This window comes from Pseudorasbora parva, chromosome 9 (genome assembly GCF_024679245.1).
Source record: "Pseudorasbora parva isolate DD20220531a chromosome 9, ASM2467924v1, whole genome shotgun sequence".
Classification (NCBI taxonomy): domain Eukaryota; kingdom Metazoa; phylum Chordata; class Actinopteri; order Cypriniformes; family Gobionidae; genus Pseudorasbora; species Pseudorasbora parva.
The window spans coordinates 10,816,310-10,837,857 of NC_090180.1; the positions used below are offsets into that span (position 1 = coordinate 10,816,310).

General features: G+C 38.5%; 1 protein-coding gene across 2 annotated transcripts in view; it reads left to right on the forward strand.

Moving 5' to 3' along the window:
* Positions 1-1,595: 1,595 nt before the first annotated feature.
* Positions 1,596-21,548, forward strand: part of tox (thymocyte selection-associated high mobility group box) — a 66,709-nt gene continuing 46,756 nt past the window's right edge. Inside the window, exon 1 of one of the 2 annotated variants that reach the window (XM_067453866.1) lies at positions 1,596-2,058. In XM_067453866.1, the coding sequence (XP_067309967.1) occupies positions 1,960-2,058 (99 nt within the window). In that variant the 5' untranslated portion in view covers positions 1,596-1,959. The remainder of the gene's footprint in view (positions 2,059-21,548) is intronic. The other variant, XM_067453865.1, reaches the window with a different exon arrangement.

Consider the following 21,548-nt stretch of genomic DNA (forward strand, 5'->3'; position numbering starts at 1 on the left):
AACATTATGCTCTGTTGTAGATGCCATTGTTTTTTTGTGTTTCTCTCAAGCATTGATAGCCAAATAAAAGAGAGTGAAAAAGACGGACGGACGGACGGACGGACGGACGGACGGACGGACGGACGGACAGACAGACAGACAGACAGACAGATAGACAGATAGATAGATAGATAGATAGATAGATAGATAGATAGATAGATAGATAGATAGATAGATAGATAGATAGATAGATAGATAGATAGATAGATTTTTCATGTGGTGCAATTTTGCAACATGACCCAGTTCACCCAGTGTCTTAATGAATGCATATCTTCAATTCTAAGAGTAAAATCCGGAATAGCTCAAGCCCATCTTATGGCTGTGCACAGAGCTGCTTAATAGACTATGTGCTGAGGTCTGAAGTGAGTAGTGAAGCCTGTCAGCTTTCTATTTTAATTCTGTAAAAGCAGCTTTGGTTATAGCTGCCATAAAATAACTAGGTTCATCTTCATTGATTATAGGCTACATATTTCTTGAGATTTCCTGCAATTTGAGATTGTTTCTCCTTATTACAGAGAAGCACATTATTTCAGAAACTAGTATTAGTCTCTATTTTCTTCAATCTTCATACATACAAAATAATAGAATACATAAAACAATAATAAACAAACAGCAGTCATATTCATGTTTTGCTTGGTTATTAAGGGAGAATCAACTGCACACGCACAAAAAACATGATAACGAAGCGGTAGACAAGAAAATGGACAAAGCAGTGAAACACCATAAAAGGTTTATCATTTATGGCCCATGGGGACCAAGTGTTAGGTCATTTAAAATTTACATTAGCAACCTAATCTTTTCAGAATTTTTTCACTTTTAAAAACATATTCCAGCTTTTTATATCATTGTTATCTGACAGGTAGCGGGTTTCGAGACCAGAGTTTATGTGTGGTGCGAACTGCAAAGTGGAGGAGAAGCGTTTGGAGAGGGGGAAATTAAAAACCAGCAGTGGATGTTTATATGTTGTTAGCTATGAAGGGATGGATATCTTACTTCCAGTTTCCTTTTATTTGGGATTGCCATTGCTATCTATAAACTGTGGTTTTCAGCCTGATTTTCAGTCACCTAGGAGTGGCAATTAAAACAATTATTAGAGATTAACTGGATGATTCCATAACTTTCAAGAACTGTAAGATGATGCCAGTTTACATTATTTGATTACTTGATTTTTTTTAGCCTGTTTCAGAGTTTAATCGAATTGTGAATTTATTTAAGATAGAATGTGTTATGAAAACTTATTTTAAATAACTGAAGTCATTGTGTTCCACTTTGGAAGTGTGTTGAGGTCACCTAGGCTGTACGCAGGCCCACAGATTGGACCACTGCTGTAGACTCTTGTTTACCATTTCCCCATAATATATTCTAATGCGGTGAAAGAAACCCGTGTCAAAAATGTGCTCGTTTTGAAGAGCGATACTGGCACAGCTAAACGGAATCCACCGTCACCATATGTTCAGACAGTATCATACGCAAAATGATGCAAATCCTAAAGCAGGAGCGCACATCGCAGCGCCCCCTGTGGCCGCTCGGCGCTACAGCCGCGTGTCTTGCGAGTCTTTTGTGTGAGAACATTGGCAAAGCGCTCGCTTCTCTCCATAGAGCAGTTACTCTGAGCCACAGCTGCACCAAGAAGATACACATCTCTACTCACAGCAGTCAACACAGACTCACCAGATGCTCTTGTTCTCTTTAAACCTGAGCACTTTTTTCCGCGGTATCTCTCTATTGTAAGACGACTGAGGTAAAGGTTCATATAAAAGTTTTTGCGAAAACCGCGGAACGGATGTGAGGCGCAATAGACAGCCTCTTTCAGTCTTCAGTTTGCTCCTTCTTCTCTTATTTGCGTTGCGGTTTCTGAGTAAGTAAGGAACACGGTTTCTAGTGGAAAGGCAATAGGGGCCGGTTGATGTTTTTACTGAAATGGACGTGAGATTTTATCCTCAACCTCCACCACCATCAGCAACAGATCCTTCCCGACTGGGACAGTCACACTATTCGGACTCTCCGTACTGCAATAAGGTAAAGCTACATTTCATGATGCATGCTCTGCATTAATATGTTCAGTTTGAGTTTTGCCTGGCTGAATGACGACTGTTGAGGACTTGTTCAAAGTTTGTACTTCAACCGACTGTCACAGCGAGTCGGAGAAAGTAGGAGCGATTGAGAGCGAGACCAAAATGTTTCCAAACCTGGTGACTTTGTTTATTGTTTGGTTACTATTATTGTTTCTTTTTTGTTTTATTAATACAAATGTTTGTATACTCAACTGTTAAATGCGAACATCAGCATTTTCACGTGCCTTTTAAGTCGCGAACTTAAAAAGCGCCTCTACGGGTTGTCATAGAGACCGCGCGCGGACTGTAAATAATATGCAAATAATTAGATCGCACTAAGTTGGTGGCTAGAAGTAGCGCTAGCTTACTCAAAAACACCTGCTCATCACCATAGACCCCAACTCATATGCATTAACAAACTGTCCTTTACCCAACATGCACACAACAACAAATAATAACCATATGTGTATGTTTATTAATGCTGTTCGCATCATATTTGTGTTTTATACATGGTAACGTTACCTACGGCTTTAATTTATCTTTCAAGTTCCCTGAGGAACAACAGAGAAATGTGGGGTTTGTATTCTTCTATTTCTCCTAATGATGGTGCTGTTACTGTGTGTGTAGTGCATGTGCGCAGGATAAAGAGAGATGGGGTTGTGTGTGTGTGTGTGTGTGAGTGAGGAGGGGGTAGGGTTACTGTGGGGTGATAGAGTGGGGGTTGGGGTTGTATTATTCCTTTCAATGCTTCTTGATTCACTGCCATAGGTCTCATATCCATGTCTAAGTGCAGTCACATACACAGTGAAATGTTTTATGGATTAATCATATTTTTAGTGACAGACCTTATTTAAAAAAAATCCTTGAAAGCGCAATTTCATTGCATTGTTTCAGTGATTCATTTGTTGGATGTAATTTTGATGTGAAGCAGTAAATTGTTAATATCTTTGCTGAGTTTATAAAACCAGGGAAGAGAGGTTGGCGGGGGTAGGGAGGAAAGGAAGGGGGAGGGAAGGAGGGGAAGGGCTTTCAGATATAATCTATATAGTGTAATTTTACTGCAGAGGCAAGTCAGCCTATATCAACTCCACTCGAGATTTTTCATCTTAGCAATTCAGAAAGAGAGAGAGGAGGAGTGAGAGAGAGAGAGAGAGAGAGAGAGAGAGAGAGAGAGAGAGAGAGAGAGAGAGAGAGAGAGGAGGGGGGTGGTGGCGGGGGGACACAGCAGAGCAAACAAGTGAGATTGTGACAGTGGTGTGTGGTATCTCCAGAACAAATAGACAGAAATTGATGGTATGTGGCTAAACGGGGGTCACAATGCCAGTGGGACTGATTCAGTCTGTGCACATAGACCCCCTTCTGATTACCTTCCTCTCTGTACCTGCTCTGCTCAGATCCCAGAAGACTGCGGTCCGCACTCTTTCTGTTTGATGTGGACAGAAAGATATAAAAACAAGCACTGTATCTTTATTCACACGCTATGGATTTTTAGGTCCGAGCCTTGGAGACATACGCTGGTTTAAAAGCGTTCAGTTGCAGTGCACTTTGTTGTGGATTTTCTGCAGTTCAGCAAAACGTGTAAATGCAAGAAAGTCTGTGTTTGTCTAGCGCAATGCTTTTTGTGCAGGGAAAGGTACACGTTCGGAGCCTGAAGTTATTGCTGCGAGGATTAAAAAAGCCAAGCAACTTTGACTTTGTACACAGACTATCTGAACTTAATGCTCCACACTTCCTGCGCTATACAGTTTGGTTCTTATCACCCTGTGCTTATCATGCTACCTGCTCTGGCATTTTACACAGTGTTGCTTTGCTAAGCAAGTGTTCCCCATGCAAATAAATGCAAAGGCAATTCAATCTGAATTTGAAGACCCCGCACAGAACTCTTTGAATCTGCACCTCTGATGTGTGCTTTACATGAGTGCTGCTGTTAAGGAAGTCAAGAGTGGTCTTGAGGGGTACTCTGGAGAGATTGGATTACAGTCTGTTTGGGATTATGAAAGCGGGCAGAGATGCAGCCCCTGACCATTAATGGCCAACAAAACTACTCCTCTCAAACCAACCTATATCAAAGTGAATGATTTATTTCACGCCTAATGACTTTCAGCTGGTGTTCAAGTCGCTGTATTAATGGAGTTTGCAGGCTCGAAGTTATTACAGCCAATGAGATAATGCAAGCAAGCTGTTAACACTACGCATGACTCATTGTCTTGTAAGTCTGTCGTTGATGTGGTTTTAAGGAATGGCGAGGGCTCAAACGCTCCCAAATTTCACAGGTTTTGCTTGTTTACGGTCTGTAACCTTGTGCGCTGTCAGGCGATGAGATCTAACTGATTGGAATCATTGTCACTGTAAAAAAAAATTGCTGCCTTAAATGATTAAGAATACAATCAACTTGGATGTTTAAGTCATTTCAACTTAAATGACAAAAACTTGCTTTAAAAAATGAGTTCAATTAAATGTTTTAAATTGCTTAACTTATTTTGATGAGTTAAAGCAATGTAAAAACACGTTATCATAACGTATTGATCATAATTTTCTTTTTACAGTGTACAAAGTTTGAATGATACTTACAGCAAAAGTTGTCAATTAAATTAAAGCTTATTGTAAGTACATTGTACTAGAAAGAACTACTACAAAATTTCACATGTAATTCGATGTTACTTGCTGTTTATTATTTGTGAATTTTACTAGCATGCTTAAAGTAAATCCTACATATTTTTTTCCCAGTGTATGAATGAATTAGGCTGATACCAGAGGATTTAATTGCTTAAGCATTTAAAGCAAGAGCAAATCGTAGAGAGTTGGTGAGCAAAACAGGCCTGTGGTTTTTTTTATTGACGCACATTTTTCATACCCTTCAAACAGACGGCTTTTTTATTATTATTTAGCGTTTTGTCTCGAGACAGACACCTATAAACATTTGCCAGTTGAAAACCTACAAAATTACAGTTATGGACTACAGTCTCCTGAATCTTCTGTCTGTGTTTTTTAAGTCTTAGTACATTCCAAATGTGATTCCTGCTCTTAAGGAGATTACATTAAAAACGGATGAGAAATTAGATATCTCAAATATGTATTGCTGTCATGGGCCATGCTCTGTAATATAAAGTCTTCTGTGTGCGTGTCTTAGCCACAGGCATTTTCAATTAAGTAGAAATTACTGAGATCTTTGGTGGTCCTGGATGTCAGAGGGTCCCAGGATGTCGACCCTGACATAATACGTTGTCTTTTGTGTTTGTTAGTCAAGAGTATTCAAACTCCCCTCCCACCCCCTTCATCTCCAGCTGCAATGATCATTACACGCATGTGCATTTTTTAACAAAAGGAGCTAACGGACTTATCATCTGAGCACTGAGAGTGGAAGCTGATTTGACTCAGAGAGAAGGAGAGAGGAGCCATGGCTCTGGTAATCTCTGTTTACCAGGTCACTGCTTCTCAGAAAGAGTGATGTGATGACAGGGTGAGACTGAGTGACACCCCCCCCCAAATGTGAGAGAAAATCAATGCATGCAGCAGTCTGTTTGTATTTGATGTTGTATTGTTCATATGATATCATATGGTAAGTCGTTTGCTGTACAACAATCCAACATGTTTATTGTTCATGGCTCAAAGTTAAGCATGTAAATTTACAAATCATGTGGCACTTTCCATCTTTCCATCCATCTATTAGATATGTTTAACATAGCATAAAAAGTATAGTTTTACACACATCACATTCTGTATTCACCCATTAAAGGGCTTGAATTAATGCATCTTAATTTATTTGTTTCTTCTTCTAAAGGTGGAGTGTGTAATATTTATGAGGATCAATTGAAAGAAATGCAATATAATATACATAACTGTATTTTCAGACCTTACATAATGAACCGTTATGTTTTTATTACCGTAGAAGGAGTAATTTCTATCTACATACACCACTGGTCCCCTTACAGTGAAGTTGACATTTTGCACCGCCATGTTTCTACTGTAGCCCTAAAGGGACAAACTCTACAGAGCGCTAGCTACTCTCTGCTGTCCCTTGATCTTTGTCCTGTGTCAGCCACCATAGCTTCTCTATGTGCTTTGAAAGGGAGGGGTGAGCGGTGGATTGTTGCAATTCGCAACCTCACCACTAGATGCCGCTAAAATGGACACAGTGCACCTTTAAATATTTAATTACCAAATCTAACATGAACTGTTTTTAAACTCTAATTTGTGTTAATTTGGTTACAAACCTCATTTGAAAAGCACAGTAAATAAAAAAAGTTCATATTTAATTTGTAAACATTTTCAGAAAGTTAAGCATATCCTTTAATTGATCATTTGTTGACAAAAAATATATAAACCTTTCAGAACCTATTTGTGAAAGTGCCATGTATTTCTATAACATTTTTTTATATGAAAGCCACAAATTGTATGGTCAGAGTTTGGCTGAATTGTTAAAAGGTTAGTTCACCCAAAAATGAAATGTATGTCATTAATGAAGTTTTGCCAAATTATGTCCCTAATGTTGTTCCACACCCGTAAGACCTCCGTTCATCTTCAGAACACAGTTTAAGACATTTTATATTTAGTCCGAGAGCGTATCTAAGTGTATGTACACTATACTGTCCGTGTCCAGAAAAGGAATAAAAACATCATCAAATTAGTCCATATGGGACATCAGTTGGTTAATTAGTATCCCTTGAAGCATCGAAAATACATTTTGGTCCAAAAATAACAAAAACTACAACTTTATTCAGCATTGTCTTCTCTTTCGCGTTTGTTTTCAAAACTCAAATAAAGATTCAAACGGTCATGAATCAGCGGATTGATTCATGATTCGGATCGCGTGTATAGTGTACATACACTTAGATATGCTGTTGGACTAAATAAAATATCTTAAACTGTGTTCTGTAGATGAACGGAGGTTTTGCGGGTGTGGAACAACATAAGGGACATAATTTGGCATAACTTCATTAATTACATACATTTCCTTTTTGGGTGAACTAACCCTTTAAATGTTATGTGGATGTCAGTATGCATAAACAGTGTCAGTGTTAGGGCTTTAACACCTTCATGTTTAAATTATTTTGAAAGCATTGTACAGTGACTCCAAAATGGCTTTAAACAGAGATGTCTTTCCACTGACGGATATCTGTGAGTTTTTCCTATGTCAACAGCATATGTCAACATTACACCAGCCGGCCACACATGGGTGGATTGTCATAAATGTGAGATGTTTGCGTAGGCTGTGATCTTTGCTCATGTTGTGCCTAGGTCAAGCTTCGAGCACAACAGCACAAGGAAGAGATGCACAAAAGTGATGTGACTGTTTTCTTGATGCTTTTCCATCTCCACTAGTGATGTGGATATTTGCTTTGATACGTCATTATTTGTAACTGTAAAATATTGCAGAGATAGATAAACTACGCATTGATATATATTCCCTTTATGTTTTGAACTTTTCAATGCGGACTCCATGTTGCATCAAGCACATCATCCTGCTCATGGGATGGGCATAAGCACTTTGGACCCTTTCGTATTATAATACTTTAGCACATTAAAAGATTATTTATAGCCTTCTTTTTCTGCCCTATCTATAATATGTTGCTGCCTCTTTAAAAAGCTGCGCTATACAGTTAACATAAATGTCTTTTAATTTCTTAGTATATAGGCCCTATTTCTATAAATATATTTACTTGTTTTTCATGAATGTATTTTTTTAACATATGAAATTGTATCAGTATTTTAATTAGTTTTTTTCTTTATAATGAAGTTGTATTTATTTAGATTGTGTTTAACACACAATATGGTGATTATCAGTTCAACACACTGAGGTACAGAAATTCTACATGTAATTTTTAAACAAAACTGCGCTGGTGTTGGATTGGTAACAGTATCGGCTGACCCACTACACTTGGCAGATATCTTTGCAAATGTTTGACACTTTTTGATGGGTTAGAATAGTCTGCAGTAGTCACCTAAGTGCTCTGTTAGTACAGACCAAGCCTGCCACATGAGTCCTGAAAACTAAAGCTGACCCATCTCAATCGCCCTCAGGTGATTGGAAGCAGTATAGGTCATAAAGCCTGCCCCCTCCATGAAATGTAATGGGACATAGACAAACTATACAATCAAATTACACTTTTGAGGCTGTTTTTAATCACACTAATGTTAGTTCAAGTGTTCGTTCTTTAAATAAGTTTGGTTTAGTTAGTTATTTGATGCTATATAAATGGGGGTGTGACATTATGATTGACAGCCTCTCTGAGCGTAGTCGTCACTGAGGCACTAACGCGCATTTTTGGGAACTCTGGGAGGAGATTGGATCTTTAACTTTAATCTCTAGCTACATTTCCATAACTGTTTATTTCACAAAAAGTTGTTGATTAGGCGGGAGTGTGGCCGGGAGCTTGATATTGTGGCTTAATTTGGCGTTCACTACTGCGCAGACTCGGGCTCCAAGATGTCAGTGCCATATTTGAACATTGCCGGCTTCGCTTACACCAACGGAAGAAAGTAAAGGCGCGCCATCCATCTTTTTTTACAGTACAGACGTACCATTTCTTATTACTGGTGACTTCTTAATGTTATCTTTGCAGCAGATGCTAAACCAATTGCCAGTTAATAAACTAAAATGTACATTTGCTGAAAGAAGAGATCCAATTATTGTCTCGTCTCCACAATATCAATATATTCTCATTTAAGGTCAACTTAATTGCATCCAAATTTGGTCTTGCTGGTAACAAAAGCCATTACTGTTTGAGTTCCTGTTCAGTGGCTAGCTGGCACGGTTCACTGGCTACTGTCAAAAAGGATTTGCTTCTGATTGACAGCCTCACTGGAATGTGAATAGAGTTTTTAATTGCATATCATGTGTGCATATCTAAAGAGACAAGCTCTGTGGCTCGAGCTACTGTTCATTACGACTCTACAGGTCAGCCTACAACTCAACTACACAATGATAAACACAAACACGCACTCATTATATAAGACCATTACACGTGGGCTTGTTTCTTCTCACTTTCTTCTATTGTGTGGTAGAAAATCTGCTCAGTTTGTTTGCTTTGACTTTACAGACATATAATTTCCCCATATGTGGAAATTAAATACATAATGTACTATCCAAACACTCTCACAGGATCTGTAGCAGATCAAATTTATTTGCACACCATAAATGATACTCGCTATCACGAAACTCCACCAGCCGCGTTTCTTTTGGTATCCAATGAATGGCAACCAGACGTGACTGATCCTGCCAAGCTCCAAAATAAATAACATCATAAAAGTTTTATCATATGACTTGTCATTTGATATCTTTGTGAGGAACAAAGTGAAGTTGTTCATAGAAAATATTCCCTTCCTCTATATTCTGCATATTCAAACTAGTGTGTCACGTTCGGTTACAAATTTAACCTGGTTTAGCTGTGCGCTTTACGCTTTATTATTTTTTCCAATAAATGGTTTACATCGTTGGACAAGATTTGCACTGACTCTGGGGTTGGCCTCAAGTTATATAAATATATAATCTCTTTTAGCTTCAGTACATTGACTATACAAAAACATCACACTTTTTATATCACACTTCAAATCAATATAAAAATAGGCCTAACTGCCTTCATATTTTGGAAGGTGGTGCAAACTATATCTGGAGGTTCTTGCATGGCTTTAAAATTTTGAAAACCCTTGGTCCAGGCATATTCTCTCCATTTCTCTCCAGACGTTTTCTCTCCCACAGTTAGAAAAATACTAAACAAAAAAGCCCTGATACTGGATTGTTTCTCTGTATCTGCAAAGAAAAAGTGTAATCAGTGCACCTCTAGTCCAGAATGATTGCCGGTCATGATCTCCAAGCCCACAGAAGTGTTGTTAATTATGCCGGAAGAATGATTATTGTTGTCATTGCTCGTTCCATGGGCCCAGAGGGCCAAACCTGAAAAACAGAATCGAGGAAAATAATGTGGTATCTCTAATCAGCCATGGTGGTTTGGGAAATCTATCAGTGATGCTATTAAATGCAAAACGACAAAGAACAATCTGCATAAGTGGAGTACGTTGTAAAGAGGTGAAAAGAGCTTGTTGGAGTCAGTCAGAAGAGGACTGTGCTGAAGTGCTAAGGTGTCACTTTGTGTCTGGGGATGAAAAGTGGGAATTTTGCTTGCTTGGTATGTTCCATTTTCGTCTTTGTCACTGTGGAAAATGCAAGGCCATAAACACGAGCATTCCTGTGAGAAAGACAGCGTTCAGTTGCATTTTACGGCCTTGAATTTTAGTGACATGTTTACGTCGTCTGCGTCTGTGTTTACGATGCTGGTCGTCAGTCCCAGTTCAGCCCTACCCAATCTTTGAGTCTTTCTTGCGTGTAATTCAAACAAATGTGACACAGCGCTGCAGCCATGTTTGTTACAAAATAAGATTATTTTCTCAATATAATTAGCTTCTATCTCTGCTAGCACACCAGCCAGTTTAGTGTGATGCAGAAAATGCCAAAAGATCAACTCATTAAGTAGCTGAACATAATGATCATAAAATCTGGACATGTGTTTGCTTTATTTTGGCTGGGGGAATGTTTTTTTTTTTTTTTTGAGCCGCCATGCGCGTCGAGAAAATTCTGGCACAAATCTGTGATTGCGATTCATTGGAGGCATCTCATTTTTTTGGGTCTGCTTTGCCCAATGACAGTCTACATATGAATAGCTGATTAGGCTCCCGGTTTGAGGAAACATCCAAACAGATGGCTCTGTGAAAACCAATCCAGAATAGCTTAATTGTTTAGTTTAATCTTACTATGAAACATATTGCAATCATTTTCACATAAAGACTTTTTTTTCTTCGCAGAATGTAATGAAAGTTATGGTGCGGATCCAGGATTTTCGGAGCAGCCTGAAAATATCCCAAACATCCTCTTTTGCATTCAGCCTAATTGCTAATATCGTCATAAGACTCTCACCATAATAATTCATTTTGCTTTGTTTGTAGTTTTTGAGTGCGTGTGTCATAAACACGCAAGGCGTATCTTGAACTGTAAATCCTCCGTTTGCTTAATTCACAAACTTTCCTCTATTATTTTATGGCATGCGCGCGGTTTCAATGAGTCTAGCATCTGTTAAATACACGTTTGTTTGTTTGTTTCTGGCCACAACAATAGTGCCAGCCTCTCCATTGTGTGGTGCTGTTGCATGGAGGGACTTCCAGCAGCACGTCAGGACTGATACGCGCAAGGCAGCTTTGTGAAGGAGCACACCCTGGCCTTTGTGAGCCCATCTGTAGGTGAACTAATGGCCTGTTGTGTTTCCCCTCATTCAGCTCAGTCTTTGGTGTTTAAGTGGCACCTGTCAGCCTTTTGATGCCTGGCCCTCTGTTCTCCTGCGATCAGGAAGGGCACGTTGCGAGTTCCCGATCACTGTCTTGTGACAAGTGTGAGATCGTGTTTCAGCAGCACTAGAACAGGTGGGCCCCACACCTTTCTCCTCTGGAACATAATCATCAAAATGGACTCCACTCTCTGAGGCTTATCATTAGCTGTAATCAAAACCTATAAGTGCAAAAAGAAGGGTGGTGTGCAAAACATCAATATTGCACTAATCGTGATGTGGTTTCAAGATGACGAGAGCATTCTGATGCCTTGTTCTATATTATTGAATAGACCATTTAAACTTTTAGAGTCAGTACAATTGTTTTGGAAGAATCTAATACTTTTATTCAGTGAGGATCAAATGTTACAGTGAAGAAAATTATATAAAAAAAAAAAAAAGCTGTTCTTTTGAACTTTCTATTCATCAACGAATCCTGGAAATAATTTTGTCATGGTTTCTTACATGCTGTTTTCAACACTGATAAGAATAAGAAATATTTATTGAGCAGAATTCAGCATATGAATGATTTCTGAAGGATCATGTGACTCTGGAGTAATGATGATGAAAATTCAGCTTTGCCATCAGAGGATAAACTAAATAAAAATGTTCACAGTATTACTGCTGTACTTTATTTTTAATGAAATAAATGCGGCCTTGGTCAACATAAGAGATTTCCTTCAAAAACATTAATATAATCTGATGTATGCAATTTAGAAAATCTACAGCAGTTTCTGAAATTCATCATAAACATTTGGTGTCTTTCTTTTGAATTTTAGTGTAATTTATTGTTTTCTAAATTATTATCAAGAGTTTTTTGTGTTGTTGAAAGAATCTTTAAATTTAGAATTTAAATTCAGTTCAGTTCCTGAATTTGAATTGACGTAGCAAATAGAATGCAGATTTGCAATTCAAATTTGAACGCAATGAAGTACAATTTAAAGTAATTCAAATAAAATAATAATAATAATATATATCAAACTTTACTTGTCTAGATATATTGATTACAATATATATATATATATATATATATATATATATATATATATATATATATATATATATATATATATATATATATATATATATATATATATATATATTGTAATCAATATATCTAGACAAGTAAAGTTTGTCAAGACAAGGTTTAAATGTTGGCTGGTTTGAGATGGGCAGATGGATGGACTAGGGTCGAAGAACACTTCATTTCCCAGAATGCATTGCCCATGTTGAATTTTTCTGAATTGCGTTTAAGTAAATCTGTCTTGCTGCTTAGGACTTTTTTGTTTTTGAAAACCATTGATACATGCTTTTTATGTTCAAATGTAAAAAGTTAGCTCTATGGCAGTATGTTTATACGGTACATGAAAGTCTTTTGGACGTTTCCTCTGCATGTAAAAGTTAAGAGCACGAAGAAAAAGATGTTTTCAACAAACATCTCTTTTATTTTTTATTTTTTGTCTTCACTGCAAGCAGCTGTGTTTGAGGTCAAAATCGACCCAAAATAACAGACTTAAAGTTATAATTGCACGCTTGACTTTCAGAGAAACTCCCCTCAGTGCTTGTTCATGGTCTGGTGAAAAGCTTTGAAGCAAGTCATTTGCCCAAGTTATTATTTGAGGGGTTGAGGCTGATCGATGTTCCATATTTTGGGTGTTTACACTTTCAGGCTTTTAGAGGACACTCAGCCAACTCAACTCGACTCATGAGCCTAAAATTAGGCATGAAAATATGCGTTACTCTGACTGCGGCGCACAAGAGAGCAATTAATTTTAGTGCGGCAAGTGCATACGCCGTTCATAGCCAAAAGAGAAGGTAATTCAAAGAGACTTAAACCTTATCAGGATAGCTACAAGTGAAATGGAAATGAAAGGCTGTGGACAGAGAAAACAAGGAGCTCATTTCAACAGGAAACCAACAGAAAGTCATACTCAATTTTGTTTTGTATTAGTCATACCTTCTTCGTGGTTCCCCGCTGAAAGGATAGAAAATGGAGTCAAAAATGGTTCCAAACCCATTTGTTTTATAGAAGCACTTTGAAAAGTTTTGCGGTTGAGGCTAACATTAGATTAGTTGGGATATGAGACTGTCTGCCATCAAAACAGCCTTTCATCCACTACCATTATTTTAAACACTAAACATTAAAACATAAGCTTTAAAGTCATTTCAAACATTCATTTCCGCATAGCTTTCAATTGAAACAGCGTCTTGTGGTCCTGATTTAGTAAAATACGGTTCTCACCGTGCAAGACAAAAGGCACAGTATATTAAAATCTGTCCGGAAGGGCATGTTTCTAGCCTATTCTGGATAAGAGTGAAAATGAGTCTGTCATCGCAAATATTAAACCCGATCTATAAAACAATTCATGAATTTTCGAAGCCCAGGGCATTCAGTTTCATACCTCCCCTGTTCGAGGAAATGCAAATCAGTATTACACAGGTGTTATATGTGTTTTAAAAGATGGAAATAGTTCCTTTGTCGTTTTAATAACAAGATTTTTTTTTCAACCTTGCAATTTAAAGGGTCGAGGCTTAGAAGTCGAACCACAAAATCATCCCTGTTTCAGTACCTCTCAGTTTGATAGTGGTGGACACACTTTTTTTGCTCTCTGCAAACAAGGCCCCGAAGAGAGAGAGATAAAGAGAGAGTGAGAGGGATACACACACACACACACACACACACACACACACACACACACACACACACACACACACACACACACACACACACACACACACACACACGCATTCAAATATATGACCCCAGTGTAAATGAGGAACAGCTGCACCATTGTAATTAAACATGGGCAAAGAAAACTACACAAACAAATGAACCTCACAGCCGTAGGTCCTGAGGCACATTAAGGGGAGAGAGAGAGAGAGAGAGAGAGAGAGAGAGAGAGAGAGAGAGAGAGAGAGAGAGAGAGAGAGAGAGAGAGAGAGAGAGAGAGAGAGAGAGAGAGAGAGAGAGAGAGAGAGAGAGAGAGAGAGAGAGAGAGAGAGTCACAAAGCTTCCTACAGGTGGTTAAAACACGAAATTGCTTCTTGGAAGACAAATGAAGCACCCTCTAAATTTGTTAGGAAGTTAATGCTTTTAGTGCTGTTAACGGAGATCAGGCAGCCATTCGCATTTGACACGTTTCACTGGGTAGAAACTCACAGTGCTCAGCTGTAGTTAGATTAAGCCAAATATTATTTTAAAACATTATGACACTAATATGATGTTATAATGAACATTATACAAGGATAAATAGCAATCAAAGTGTTTCCGCTTACTTGTAAATGGTGTTATTTGTAATTAATGAGATTAAAAAGATAGTTCTGCAAAGATATTAATATCTGATTTTAATTATTTTCTCTCGTTGTTCCAAACGTGTCGCTGTCGTTGTTTTTTTCAGCGGCAAATGAAAGCGAAAATTTAACATTTATTTCAAAGTGACCACAACTGTCAGGTTTCAAAAAGGAAAGAAAAAACAGCACAAAAGCACCACATCTATATGACTCGTGTGATATACTGACATACATTAACTTGTGTGTATACTGTATATACTAAAATCATATAGTATATATAATATGGATATTTTTATGAAATCTTTTAGGGTTTTTTTGGGGGTTTTTTTGGCCAGTTATACGACAGGGGCTTCATAAAGACGTTTTTGTTTGACTGGGGGAAAAATCAATTGCGAAAAAAATATGACAGAATTAAAACGTTTGTGTGAAATGTGATGAAAATCACGTTTGCCATTGTTATGGTTGTGATTGTAATGCAGCAACTATGAAAATCATGCCATCAAGTTTTGTGTTTTACTCTTCATACCCTCATAAAGTCCATGTGTAGCATCACTCTATTTAATTAATAGCATTACACATCATGTTTTTTCTAAGGAAACTTCAAAGAAAAGTTGCAGCTCAGGTTCACCCGCAATCAATACTGTAATATGATAGAGATATTTTTGTCCTCTTAACAAATATGCTGGTCATTTGCAGGCTGCAGTTCTAGAGATAACTTCCAAGGCGCCATTATCCAAGTAAGAGAACAATTTTGGTCTCAGGTTTACTCTGTAATCAATAGTTATATTTGTTATGTAAACAAAACTACAATAGTGACGAACTGCAGTAGGTCCGACTAATAGCGATGCAGGCGCAAGGCACATCTGAGGATGCCATGGAGACCCATGTGATCCTGATCAGGCTGAAACTCATTAGCCAGGCCAAATTTGTGTGATTGGCAAGGATGCCGAAATCTTGAACCAAACAGATCTAGTGGATGCTTGTCATGGCAACAGCATGTATCAATAAAGCAATCTTTATTTCCTGACAAGGAACAAGACCTGCATTCTAATGGAGGGGCTGTTATTGCGTCGTAGCTCGGCACTGTGGCATAAGCGCTGCAGTCAAACTAGCTTTAGTTAACCCATACATTTCCCTGTTAATGTATCAATGCAGACAACCGGCTTAGATGATTGACACATAATGGGATGTTTGTGCCCTGTAGTGTCCGAGCTTGTTTTTCCGTGTATGTTTTTAGCAGCGGCTCATTGGTCAGGCCGCATTAATTCCTATGTGTTTTCCTAGCAGGAGAGGTAATGAACAGGAAGTGATTGTGGTCATGCGTCCAGATAAGAGAGCTTGTGTCCCAGCATCCCTGATGCTTATCACCCACCACACCAGGGCGGCAGCTGCAGAGGAAGTGCATAGCACCATAGCAACAGCCCAAGAGAGGAGAATTCACTCTGAAGCTCACAAAAATGTCTCGGGTTCAGCTCCGCACAAAACAGGGCTGTGAAATCACCTGTTTGAAACATTTTTACTCAGAGAGCATTGTAAAAAGGACAATTCTGACTCTAAATTCTGATGAGTCGTGTTCAAAGCTTGATGTAAAATAACTGTAAATGCACATCTGTGACTGACTGCAGATCATATTTTAATGTTAGTATCCTGAAACATATTACATGATGAAAATGTTAAAATATATTACAACATGATAAAGTAATACACATGATAAAATATATAATTCCAATAATGAATGTGTTATTGTTGAATCCTCTTGCAGTTGCTGCCCTTTTATCAAAACAATCAGTGTAATCAATATTTTTTAAAAATCAATATTCATATTCTCATCGATTCATGATTCGAATCGCGTGTCAAACTGCTGAAATCACTTGACATTGGCGATCTGAATCATGAATCGATACACTGATTCATAACCGTTCGAATATTTGTTTTGAAATCGGCCCATCACTACATAAGTCATTATTTAGTTTTTATTTGCGCACAAAAACTATTCTCGTTGCTTCATAAAATGATTGTAGAGACACAGTAGTGAGATGGGCTTTCTAACGACATCTTTAGTGCCTTTTATGGGTTTTGAGAGAGGAAATAACATTGGTGTCAATGAAGGCCTTTCTGAGCCATCGGATTTAGACAAAAATATCTACATTTGTGTTCTGAAGAAGAACAAAAGTCTTATGGGTGTCAAACGACATTAGGGCAAGTAATCTATTATTGAGAGAATTTTCATTTTTGGGGAAACTAACCCTTTAAACCTTAGAGTTTAAAGCAATGTCAAGGTCCTAGATTAAAGTATTCTTATTATTGGTCAAAAAACCAATAAATAAGTGAAAAATAAATGAAATAAATAAGTTATTTAAAGGCTATGTTGGTTGATATCTACCTGTCAGCTCTCACAGTAACACACAGTCTTTTGTAGCTTATTGCTTTATTGACACACAAAAACAGAATACAATACTGCAGTGGTATGAATTCAAAACCTGACCCATAGACCGAAAGGAGTAAATGTGGCTGGATGCTTGTTGTTTTGTTTTTTTCTCCCCCTAGCATGTCCACTGCTGATAGCATTCCTGGTCTCTCGTGTCGTGTCGCTGTAATAGGCCGGGCAGTGCTGGCGATGTGAAGCACTGCTGTGATGTTGACTGAAGCTGAGCTGAGGATGAGAACACAGTGGCCCATTGTACTGCGTTCAGATACAGAGCCTGATGTGTGAGTTCGGTCAGCTCCTGCTGGGGGCTTTTGTCAGGCCGAGTAGCCTGCTCAAGGGTGTCGCTTTTTCTCCCTAAATACGTACGTTTTGTGGGAAAATTGGGGAGGGGCCTGTCGTAATGAACATGGCCCTTTTGATTTGCCATCACTGCCCGCGACGAGCCGCACGTCACCCCTCTGTCAGCGTAGCGTCGGGTTAAATGATGGATTAGCGGATTGATTTTCCTGGATATTACGTTCAGTTGTCTTTCGTGTTTTGCAAATTAGCAGGAAAATGACTGAACACGACTCTCTTTGTGTTTTCCGTGTTTTCACCAGATGGCAAGAGCTCTGATATTGATTACAAAAGGTGGGCTAAAATGAATGTAAACAGCAGTTTATTAAGTTTTCATTTACTAGCTCTTGCGGTTGATAAAAATAGCTTGTTAATTGTGCCCAAATGTACCGAGTTACCTTCTCCATGTCAATCAGGTGTGACGAGGGCACTTCCTTATTTAGAGGAAGGCGGATTCATATTTTAATAAGCCGCTGTGTGTGGCATTCAGCCATGAGGTTAGAAAAAAGACGAACCAACATCTGAATTAATCGCATTGGAGGTTAAATTCAATTTCACGTAATGGGACTTGGCACAGTTTTTTTTCCCGCACAATAGCTGAAATTGCAGCCCTTTCAGCTGGCTGCTGGCAGCCGTCCACCCAGGTCATTCTGGCTCCTGCTTCTTGTTGTCTCTTTTTTCTCCCCTCTGTATAAAGATACAGGCAGAAAAATGTTAATCCTTTCAGTGTGTCGCACCTGTTGACATTTTTGGGGGTCTATCGGTTTTGCGATTAGTGTGATTTAATGTAGCTTACCTTCCTGCAACAAGGATGGCAAGAGAGTTCTGGGGGGTTTTGTGTCCATTTTCCTGATGCACCAGGACAAATTCTTTGAGTCTGTTGAAAGTGATTAGATTTCTCAAGGGTCCTTGTCTCAGAAACACTACCCTACATAAATTACTCATGCTCTTCCCTCATGGGCTTAGGGACCGGCTGCCAGCGCTGCAACACATCAGCCATTTGCCTGTTCAAAGGTAGATGTGGGAAATATATATACATAAGCTGATATATTCAAAATTGATAATAAGAAGAAATGTTTATTGAGCAAATCAGCATATTAGAATGATTTCTGAAGAATCATGTGACACTAAAGACTGGAGTGACTGCTAAAAATTCAGCTTTGCCATCACAGGAATAAATTACATTTAAAATATATTTAAATAAAAGTGACAATTTTAAACAGGGATTTTACAATATTACTGTTTACATTGTATTTTGATCAAATAAATTAGCTTTTAGAGTCAGGGTATTATTTTAAAGTGAGGGCGATTTTCATGATCGATCGTCGCTGTCACGTTTGAGTACTCGAGTACTTGACCACTGTTGCCTATCCCTAGCCTGACAAGCCAGATCCACATCAAGATGTTGGGTCTGGGAACTCACCATTGACAGGGCTCTGCACGCAATTGGATAGTGCTACAACCAACCAGAGCAACAAAGGTGAATCTAGTTGATAGATTAACTTTCGCCATATCTGGTCGCCAAAACTCAGAACACATCTTCCCTTCTTAAGAATGATTTCAGTGCCGTTCTTTGTTTTTTTTCTCAAAGAAAAGCTTAACTCCAAGTCTTCCAGAGTCGCGGCCAAAGCCGATTCGAAAGAACGCCGTTCGCCAGCTTCTTTATTGTCAAGTAGCACGCAACTCTGCCGTCATTATCTTAAGCCCGCCCACCGACTCTATACATGATGTGATTGGCCTGACCAGAGTTTGGTTTTTACAGCTCAGAAGTGTATTGAGAGTTGCTAGACCACATTCGCGGCAGATTAGATTTGCTGCCGCTAGGGTGTGTCTAGATTTCTGGGCTAGCCCATCCCTATTAGCTAGAAGGATCGAGTGTGCTGTAAAAATCTAAGCTAACATAGTTAGCTCCTGAGTTTTGTGTTGTTGATGAAATATAGGCTAAATTATAATTCTGTCCGACAAAAGGGATTGCTGTATGAATCTACGGTTATATTTTGTAGAATTATATGACAACACTGGGAGGAAATAATATTAACCTTTGTCATTTGTAATAATCATACACTGTTTGTTAATATGTCAGAGGAGAACTAGCACCACGAATGAGCCTGGTTTCTCCCAAGGTTTATTTTTCTTCATCATGCCCTGGAGGAGTTTTGGTTCCTTGCCACTGACGCCTTTGGCTTGGCTTGCTCAGTTGGGGAAACAAAAATTATGATCTAAGTTGTTCAATGAAGAATACAAATAAAATAATATAAATTAGGTCTTATTTAATTCTATAACTATTATATTTATAGTTAACTATTATAACTATAATATTGTTCTGCCAACATTGTCGCTATATGATAAATTAAAATAAGCTGATAACTCCAGAACGACTGTACAGTCAAATCAAATTTTGTTGCAATATTGTCCTGTTTAACACTGTGAAGCTGCTTTAAAACAATCGTCATTGTAAAAGCACTATATAAATAAAGTTCATTGATTGATAGAGACTTCTTTCGAAAAATTCACATTTTGAGCTAATCAATCGGGTAAACCAATGATTCAATGGTTCATTCATAAAGAATGCAAATAGGTGTGTTAGAGTTGAAGTAGCGCTGTTGCAGACCGATGACTGTATGACATCAAAGTACCCGTGAGAGCAATTTCGAAAAGATACGGAGCTGCCTGCTCTCGTTTGAACCATAGACTGTAAAAAAATATGAACATACTATCCGTGATGTCACCCATAGGGTTCTGAAGAGCAGTTTTGAAGCCTCAAACCTCGGCCGATGCCATCTTGGCAGCGCCCCATCGCGCGTCACTCCCGGATAACAGAAAATGGGCAAAGAGGCGGGACGTAAATGGAGCTAAGTTGATGTGAAGACTAACAGACAGCAGACAAACGGCAATCCACCTGTCACTCAAAATGACCACGCCCTTAATTATGCAGAACTTAAAGGCTTTATATAATGTGAACAAATTCACCCCCTCTCAGTTGTCATGGAGGGCAAAATTAGCCAAATAGACCAAAACCACAGTTTGTACCAGGCTACAAAAAACAGTTTTTTTTCCTGATGTAGAGTTGGGCATTTTAACATGGAGCTCAATGAGATTCTGCTCCCTTGTGGAGCCTGTTCAAGTGGCCAGTCGATGAATTGCAGTTTAAGTCACTTCTGTATTGGCTTCAAGAGAAACGGGTAGGTTGCTTGGTTTGAAAGAATTGAATGAATGACATAATAATTTATTCATTTAGACATTTACTGTCACCTACTGGCAATTTTAGTTTATTAGTTTAGCGTATCATTTCATTAGTCTAACAACAAGCCAGACCCACATTAAGATGTTAGGTCTGGAAACTCAACATTGACAGGGCTCAATCCGAGGGGTGGGATAAATGGTTGTCTTTCAAACTCCCTCTGCACGCAATTGGATATCGCTACAACCAACCAGAGCAACGAAGGTGAAGCAGAGCTCGTTGACAGATTAAACTTTCGCCGTATCCGGTCGGCAAAACTCAGAACACATCTTCCCTTCTTAAGAATGACTTCAGTGCCGTTCTTTGTTCTTTTCTCAGAGAAAAGCTTAACTCCAAGTCTTCCAGAGTCGCGGTCAAAGCTGATTCGAAAGACCGCCGTTCGCCAGTTTCTGTGTTAACTAGAAGTACGCCCAACTCGGTCGTCATTATATTAAGCCCCGCCCACCGACTATACACGATGTGATTGGCTCGACCAGAGTTTGGCGTTTACAGCTAAGAAGTGAATTGAGAGTTGCTAGACGACACTCGAAGCAGATTAGATTTTTCATTTCACACCACAACTATAATGATAACGGCACAGAGAAACAATATAGTTGGAATCACTTTCAGAATGATCTTATCCACTTGATGAGTGATAAAAACACTGACAGCCAATGAGAATCAATACAGGATCTTTGTAGTTATCGTCCTTGGCTTGAACAAGCCTTTAGACTTTAGTGAAACTTTGTTGAACTTTGTTAGTGAAACATGTTTATTGTTGATATGATGAAACACAACATGGTTTGATATTTTGCATCTAATACAGTGATTTTTTAAATTGTTATTCAGGCATTTTACACTAAGTG